We start from the raw sequence: 9359 nt of genomic DNA on the forward strand, positions 1-9359 counted from the left end.
AATGCCAGATGTGAACTCAGAGACCACTGCGCCCCGCGGAGGGTGAACGGGCACCGCCTAAGTTGTGCGTCCCAATTAATTCCAGCTCTAGCAGCCACGGGATGGGGGTCTGGTCGCCTTGCTGGTGCCAACAAGAAAGCCAGCCAACCGGTTCTTTCTAGGAACAGCATGAAAACACTCACAGGAAACCCTCGCCAAATTCCTGGACCCCAAACTCTGCTAATTGTGTCCACCTTTGCTAAATCGTCTCCCTCCATCCCCCAGAAACAGCGGACTGTGTTCAAGTGTACTTGCCAAGCCAGCCTCAGTATTTAATCAAATCAAATTATAGTCATTATTCTTCCCTCCCCCCCCTTTCTTTCCTTCCAGCTACCCAGAGGAATAAAGACTTATATTACATGATACGGACAGGTTTGTCGTGATACAGCAGTCAGTAGCCGCTGCTGAGAAGTGGCTTCTGCATCTCAGCTGCGAGCCCTCAAGCCTTTTGGCTAACTTCCAGGATTCTTAGCAAAGTTCCCTGGGAACAAGCTTCTGTTACTAATGCTGACATCTGAACCATCGAGTTGGAAGGGACCCCCCAATGTCATCTAGTCCAACCCCACCCCCCTGCAACGTATTAATCTCAGCCAAACAATCCCTGATCGATGGCCATCCAACCTCAGATTTGGGGTGCGCCTGTTTTTGGGTGAGCAAAAGGTATAAGGAAAAGCCAACATGTCAACTTCTTTCTCGTTCAGTGTCTAAAATCATCCATATTGAAACCCAGGGAAGCAGTGATATCTCATGATTCCGCCTATATCTGCCTCTTTAGAGGTGAAGCAAAACCTTCAGATGTATTTGAAGTTCCTCAACATTTCAGTTTGGCTTCTCACGTTGCCAGAGGCACATTTTCGTGCGAAGGCAGGATATGACTTTAAGAATCAATAAACAGAAAATTTGACATTCAAATTGAAATCATAGATTCAAGGACTTGTAGAGTTGGAAGAGATCCCAAAGGACATCTAGAAGATTGATTATGCAATTGCTCTTAAAATGTGGACAGTTCAAACTTGGGCAAAACAACATTGTACAGTGTTTCTTGAGGGTCTGATTCCGACAAACGTCCCTAGTGAACTCTCATGACCTATCATCTGTTACATGTTGTCAAATACAAAATACCATTGCATGTCACCTCTCAAATCTTCTGAAATCGATCTCAAACATTGTCAAATTCTAAACTTCTGTCAAGGGCAAATAAGTAACTTGAACTGTGAAAAACGCTACCTGCAAAGAATCCGATTTTCACATGCACACGTCAGTTTTAGCTCCGTAAAACTCCTGTACTTTTAACAACTGCCCTCTGGAACCTCAACACACATCCCTGGTCAGGGAAGGGAGAATCACAAATAGTTCAGATGAAAAAGTAGTGTGTTTTGGAACTAGACAGATCTCATCAGAGAGGAATGAGTTATGTGAAACTCCAAAGCTGGCTACCATTAAAAAATGATCCAAAATAGATACTATATAATTACTGTCCCCACCCTTGTGAGAAGCAGCCAGAAGGATTTTCAAGCGTATCTTGAACAAAACCTACAAGAGGAATTTGCATCCCTACCAACAATTTCCTACGTGCCTTAGCAACTGTTTTCTCACTACCAGGAGTCTTCTGCAGAGAAAGGCAGACAGAACAGCTCCCACCTCCACTGAGCAGCCTTGAGAAAGCTGCCACCTGCCAGCCTCAGTTTCTCATCTGTAAAATGGGCATTGTGACGATCGACCTCACAGAGCTCTTTGTTGTGAACCAGCCTGATACTGATGTGCTAAGGAAATGGTAGCCGAGAAGACAGTCCTGTCTGTGGGGTATGGAGTGCAGTTGGGATGTGGGGACATATGGATGTATACATTTAAGATGTTTGAGCAGTAAAAGAAAGCATTCAAAAGCCAAGTGGCCTTTGAATTAGAAAAGAGCAAAGGACTTCGTTGATGCTCTGGGACCTAGCAGAAGCCTGAGAAATGCCTCTGTAGCCTGAAAAAATTATTTCCCTGAGTCTGGTTAAGAAGTTTTCCCCAGGGAATGCCCTGGGGAATTCTGGAATAAAACCCTAAAGGTTATTAATGAATTTTTTAAAGTGAAGCTTTCAATAGACTTTTATTTCATGACAATGGGTATACTTGGAAACAGGGCTATAGAGAAAGGTGACCGGTTTATCTTCAAAGCTATGATATTAGCGGGAAAGGCAATGATAACTTTAGGTTGGAAAGATAGAGAAAAATGGACAGTAGAGGCATGGAATAGTTATTTGTTTGAACTTATTCAGTCGGACATTGTCGCAGTTATGTCACAGGAAACAACATGGAAGGTCAAATCCACCACGGTCAGGAACAGATGGAACCCCTATCTTCAATGGATAAAAACTACTGGAACAAAAGACGTTTGGTGGAAACTAAAGACGCTATGCCCGTGGCTGAGGATAATAGTTTGAACCCTTCCAATGGATATGGTGGGAGTGGGGGTGGGAAGGGAAGGAAAGGAAAGGAAAAAAATGTACGAGAAATTTAGAATTGGAAGGAGATAATATAATGCATGTAAAAATCCCAAATTCGAATAAAACTTCAAAAAAAAAAGAAGTTTTCCCCAGTGAAACCAAAAGTTTCCATCTCTAAGGCCGTGTGCGACATGGAGATGCCTGCTTTTCTTGTTAAGGTGTGTAATTTGACAACTTCTAAAAGTTATCCTGCCTCTTCTGTCTTGGAATTCTGAGTCCCTGTAGTGCTGATCACCAAGAAAGGCGGTTTATTGACACCACAGCCCTGGTGTGCTGAATTGAAGGGAAACCCACCAGCACCGAAAGGAAATCTAGCAAACCACTTACTTGGAAGGCTGAGCAAAGTGTCGAAGGCTTTGCATTGCATCTGCCCTGTGCTCTGCGTGACGCAGTTCATCCACAGACCTTGGTAGATGGCCTGGGCTGTCACGATGTTCTCCCCAGCATAGGCGTTAATTTTCCACTGGGGCATGGCCGTGCTGATGATCAAGCCCACCCAGCCGACAAAGGCCAGGATGAAGCCCAGCATCTGTAGACCACTGTTGGCCATCTCCTTTGCACCGGAGCTCCTGGGAAGTTTCCAAAGGCTTGGAGCTTTGGGGATCGATCAGCGCTGGAGCCCAGCCGATTCTTTGAGCAACCTTGACAGAGGAGCAAAGCGAGCTTCTGCTTGTACTTCTGCGCTTGTAATCCGAGAGATTTCAGAGCAGGTTGCTGGATGGAGGAGCTACCCAAACTAAAGTCAGCTGCACCTGTGGCTCACTATTTAAATCAGAGTCCTCGGAGAGCCCCCTAGTGGTTTCGCTTGAGTTTGCCAGCGCATCCTGACTGCTCCAAAAGAAAGTTAGGAACCACCAAAAGGTTAAACCTGGGTATTTCAGGGTTGCTGTGTTTTGGGTGTGAAAAATGCAGCGATTTCATCCATTGCAGCGAGATGAAAAGGAATCTTTGCTCCAGCCTCCTGTCTCCTTGCAGAGTCAGAGCCAGCCATGTGCCTCCATTAAAGGCCACCGTAGCATGCTTCGCGCGCATGGGCACATCATGCATTCCATCGCTTATGAGGCCTTCATTTTGGGATCCACCCTGTTCCCTTGGTGGTTTTTACTTTTAAGGGCATAGCAGTGGCAAGGGATGAGAGATTACTGATGCTGCAAGGATACCTAATTAAAAACACTGACTCAGTAGCACCTTTCTTACTATCATGTACACACTGAGTGTTGAAATCATTGGTGACTTGTGTGTTAACTTTATTGCTGTTTTGGGAGATGACTCGTCATTCTTCAGAGGTACCAATACTTCTGTAAGGGGCATCAAGGGAAGTATCGACACCTCTCTATCCTGCTTTGGGATGAACCCACCTGGAGCCCTGGGTGAAGTTCTGGGCACCACATTTTGAGAAGGACATTGACAAGTTGGAAAGTGTGCCAAGGAGGACAGCCAAGGTGGTCGAGGATCTGGAAACCAAGCCTTATGAGGAACAGTTGAATGAGTCAGAGGTGAAGATAGCTGCTCCAGCAGCCAGAGTGGTGCACATGCTGTGCACCTGGGGGTGGAGCTAGCTGTCTGTGGGGACGGGGCTAACCACCCACAGGGGCAGGACAAGCGTCCCAGGGGGTGCTGCCCCAGAACGGCACACATGCCGTGCACCCAGGGGGTGGGGCAAGCAGCTCAGGGGGACAGGGGGAGCTGCCCAGGAGGGCGATTGGCACAGCAATTGGCGCCCATTGGGGGTGATTGGCATCCAGGGGGGCGATCGGTGTGGCGATCGGCGCCCAGGGGGGCAGCGCATCGATCTGCCCAGGGGGGATTTTGTCACCCCCCTCATGGATGACACCCGGGGTGGACCGCCCCCACTGCACCCCCTTCTTCTGCCACTGGAAGGAGTTGGGGCCGTTTAGCCTGCAGAAGAGGAGACTGAAAGGGGATATATGATACCCAGCTTCAAATATCTGAAGGGCCGTCACGTAGAAGATGGAGCAAGCTTGTTTTCTCCTGCTCTGGAAAGGAGGACTCGAACCCATGGCTTCAAGTGACAAGAAAGGAGATTGGGACTAAACATTAGGAAGAACTTTCTGATAGGTAAAAGGTGCTGTGAACTATATCCAATGCATTTTAAACATTTTTAGCATCGGGGGAATGTGTCGAGTTTTTCTCAGCCTGTGTCCTACTATTCTAGTTTTGAGTTCAATTTTATTATGATTTGTTAGAAATTATATTTTTTGTTTACATTTTTGCAAATGACCCTGAAATCAATTGATATAAGGGCAGCACCCCTTTTTAGGCCCAAACTCTCAAATAAATATGTAAGTTGGGTTGATTTGCATGTATTCTTGTGTAGTAGATTAGTCATCATGACAATGAGCCAGTTGTTTTCTATCCATTCAAATGCAACCTTTTTCTTTTCTTTTCTGAGCCAGTGTGGTCTAAGACAAGGGAGACCAGGGTTCAAATCGCAGCTCAGAAGTGAAGGGAGTTGAGTGATCTTTAGCCGTTCGCTACCTCTCAGCCCACGGAGTTGTTGTGGAGATTAAATGAGGAAGGAAGGAAAAAACTCTCCATGCCACCTTGAACTTCTTGGAGAGAGCGAAAACTGGGATATAAATGCAAACAAACAAACAAACAAACAAATAAGGGGCCAAACTCTGTGCCAATACAGTCAAACAGGCAGAACTGGAATATTTGTGGAATGAAATGAATGCTGAGCTCCAGTTTGCCATTTTCAGGTGGGAAGGTTGGGGCCCTATTGTTTTCCTTGGTCCCATCAGACTTTAATTCAGATCAAGGACTGTCTCAGAGTTTTAAATTTCCTGCACCTGAAATCCAGATGCAATACCTAGGTTGGCTCAAGTGTATATTGGGCTTAAATCCAGCGCTCTCCTGCCGTCTATATCTCCCTTTAATTACACGTTTGCTCAAGGAGTGAGAGAGAGGCTTAAGGGGGCTGTTAGTGCCAAATGTGGGGTTCTAATCTCAGTACCATATTTCCAAAACCCCATAAATAGTTTGTGCATTGGAAAATAACTGTTTTCTTGTTCTTCTGCAGCTGCCAAGTCCCTCTGTGGTGCTTGCACTGCTCCTTAATCCTCCACCAGGTAATTCTCAGACAGTGTCCACCCTAATTGTTCTGCTGTTCCAATCAAGCGAAACCACAACTTTTGCAAAACAAGGACTCCTCTGATACGGGAGTTCAGCTCATTGTTTCCATGCTGAGGTTGCTTCATCCTGATGACTTGGTGGATTTCACCTGGGCTTCGCTGAGCCCTTGACAAGACAGGGCTGCTAAAGTGGTGATTTACCTGTCAAGGCTGGCTTAACCACAGAGGGGATCCAATCGTGGAGAAAAACAACAGCAGAAGAAGCAAACAAGACAGGCTCCATAAACAAGAGAACGGTCAAGGTCTCTTGGCTTCCACCACATGTATTGATTTTTCTGATCCCTGGGATCAGCTGGGATGCTTCCAATATGTGCCCTTGAAAGATCAAGGGTGCAGCCTGGGAGTCATTCTGGAGTCACAGCTGTCCATGGAGGCACAGGTAAATTCTGTGTCCAGGGCAGCTGCTTACCAGCTCCATCTGATATGCAGGATGAGACCCTACCTGCTCACGGACTGTCTCGCCAGAGTGGTGCATGCTCTAGTTATCTCTTGCTTGGACTACTGCAATGTGCTCTATGTAGGGCTACCTTTGAAGATGACTTGGAAACTACAACTAATCCAGAGCATGGCTAGCTGATGCCAGGCTATGCCAATCAAGGAGTGGCTGCAGCTTGCAAACTAGACTAAGTTGGCGTGTGTGCTCCTAACCACAGGTGCCACCTGAGACTCTGGGGACAAGGTGGAATCCAAGAGTACTCCCAGGGTTCAAAGCTGCTCCTTCAGAGGGACCACAGCCCTTCACAAAACATGGGAACCACCCATTCAGAGTACCTCTGTCTTATCAGGATCCAGCCTCAGTTCACTGGCTGCCATCCAGCCCATCACTGCTTCCAGGCACTGCTGCAAGACCTTCACACCCTTTCCTGATGGAATGCAGTGAGAGCTGGGTGGCATGGACATCTTGGTGACATCATGCTCCAAATCTCTGGATGACTGCTCCATATGGTTTCATAGAGAAGCAAAGCAAACCAAAGAGAAGAGAAGAGAAGAGAAGAGAAGAGAAGAGAAGAGAAGAGAAGAGAAGAGAAGTCAGTGGTGGGGTAGTGGTTAGATTGCAATATGCTTGTGAAACATGGACCACTTATAAACGCCATCTCCAACTCCTCGAAAGATTCCATCAACGGTGTCTCAGAAAATTTTACGCATCACTTGGGAAGACAGGCAAACTAATATCAGTGTACTGGAATAAGCAAAGATCACCCGTGTCAAAGCAATTATTCTTCAACATCAACTTCGTTGGACTGGTCATGTTGTGCGGATGCCTGATTATCGTCTTCTAAAGCAACTACCCTATTCCCAACTTTAAAATGGAAAGCGTAATGCTGGAGGTCAACAAAAGAGGTTTAAAGACTGTCTCAAGGCAAATCTTTAAAAATGTAGTATAAACATCAACAATTGGGAAACACTTGCCTGCAAGTGCACCAATTGGAGAACAGCCTTGACCAAAGGTGTCATGGGCTTTGAAGACACTCAAACTCAGGACGCAAGGGAGACATGTGCTAAGAGGAAGGCACGCTTGTCAAATTCACACCGTGATTAACTCCCGCCCGGAAACCAATGTCCCCACTGTGGAAGGACGTGTGGGTCCAGAATTGGCCTCCACAGTCACTTATGGACTCACTTTTAAAACCGTGTTTATGGAAGACAATCTTACTTAGCTACGAGGGATCGCCAAAGAAGAAGAAGTGGTTTGAGTGTCACACTAGGATCCTGGAAACCAGGGTTTGAATTCCCCGCTTGACGATGTTGCTCACTGGGTGATGTTGGGCCAGTCACTCACCCTCAGCCTAATCTACTTCATGGGGTTGTTGTACGGATTAAATGAGGAGGGGGGGGAGAAAACCATGAATGCCACCTGTTGACACATTTTAATCAGGCCTTAGTAACTGTGAAAACACAATTGAAATCAAGAAGGCATGTGCATTGCAGAGGGTTGGGCTAAATGACTTTTGTGGGTCCCTTCCAACATTGTTGTTGTTTAGGGGTGTCCGCCTCTTCTTCCCCCCCTGGACCACAGCATGCCAGGCACTCCTGTCTTCCACTGCATCCCACAGTTTGGTCAAACTCATGTTCGTAGCTTCGAGAACACTGTCCCACCATCTCGTCCTCTGTCGTCCCCTTCTCCTTGTGCCCTCCATCTTTCCCAACATCAGGGTCTTTTCCAGGGAGTCTTCTCTTCTCATGAGGTGGCCAAAGTCTTGGAGCCTCAGCTTCAGGATCTGTCCTTCCAGTGAGCACTCAGGGCTGATTTCCTTCAGAATGGAGATGTTTGATCTTCTTGCAGTCCATGGGACTCTCAAGAGTCTCCTCCAGCACCAGAATTCAAAAGCATACATTCTTCAGTGATCAGCCTTCTTTATGTTCCAGCTCTCACCTCCATACATCACTACTGGGAAAACCAGAGCTTTAACTATATGGACCTTTGTTGGCAAGGTGATGTCTCTGCTTTTTAAGATGCTGTCTAGGTTGGTCATTGCTTTTCTCACAAGAAGCAGGCGTCTTTTAATTTTGTGACTGCTGTCCCCATCTGCAGTCATCATGGAGCCCAAGAAAGTAAAATCTCTCACTGCCTCCATTTCTTCCCCTTCTATTTGCCAGGAGGTGATGGGCCCAACATTACATTTCTATAATTCCATAAGAAAAGCCCTGGGAGCCTGCAGTAGGAATTGCAACAGGGACGTGGAAGAGTAAGCGTGAGTGAGGATTGTGATGCAGATGTCTTCTTGGTTTCAATTACATCTTCACAGTTTCTAAGGCCTGGTTGAAATGTGTCAGCAGGTGAGCAAGTGCTTACCTGAGAAATTCACACATCCTCATCCCCTGGCTCATTTAAATCAAGCCACCCTTCCTGTAGGTGAAATGAGGTTTCTGTCACCCAGGAACCAGCCAAGCACCAAGTTTAAATGAGGCACCGAGAAGCTTTCTTCTTGTTCATGTCTGGCATAGCGCTGAAACTGAACCTGCTTCACAGGCAATGTTTGTCTAACCTGCTGATTCAGAAATGGGAGTAGCTCCCGCTGCTATTCTCCGCACCTTCCCCTGTTGCATTTCAAATTCCTTCTAACTTGTTTTCGCAAACCGCTGTGGTATATATTTACCATACAGTGGAACAAAATAAATAAACTACATGGCTATTTTCAAGCAGTGCATATTCTCAGGCCTTATACACACCTGAATTCCCTTGATAAAAATACAAAAAAATCCAAAGATGGGAAGATGGTGCAGTTTAGTAGGTGGCTAAAGTTAACAACAACAACAACAACAACAACAACAACAACAACAACAACGTATTATTTGTATCCTGCCCATCTGGCTGGGTTTCCCCAGCCACTCTGGGTGGCTTCCAACAAAGATTAAAAATACACTAAGATGTCACACATTAAAAACTTCCGTCCCACCATCAAACAGCCCTTACTGTCACAAAGTTCTTCCGAATGTTTAGATATTTGAAGATCCAGTCTTGTCTCTTCCAGACCAGCTTCTTCATGAGGCCTGGTTTCCAGACCCTTGATCTCCTTCTTCTGCACATGCTCCACAGAATAATAATCATAGAATCATAGACTTGGAAGCGTCATCAACCCCCTGCAAATGCAGGAATCACAGCTGAAGAATCCCAGACATATGGTTATCCAGTTAGAGAGTTGGACTAGGATCTGGGAGAGCAGGATTCGAATCC

At 46.2% G+C, this 9359-nt stretch overlaps 1 protein-coding gene across 1 annotated transcript in view; it reads right to left on the minus strand.

The window, feature by feature from the left end:
- The window catches only part of CLDN1 (claudin 1), a 28142-nt gene extending 24626 nt beyond the window's left edge, over positions 1-3516 (minus strand). The window contains exon 1 of the mRNA XM_081862866.1: positions 2856-3516. Coding sequence (XP_081718992.1) covers positions 2856-3078 — 223 coding nt within the window. The 5' untranslated portion in view covers positions 3079-3516. The remainder of the gene's footprint in view (positions 1-2855) is intronic.
- Positions 3517-9359: the final 5843 nt, after the last annotated feature.

Source organism: Podarcis erhardii (assembly GCF_964252035.2).
Source record: "Podarcis erhardii genome assembly, chromosome: 5".
Classification (NCBI taxonomy): domain Eukaryota; kingdom Metazoa; phylum Chordata; class Lepidosauria; order Squamata; family Lacertidae; genus Podarcis; species Podarcis erhardii.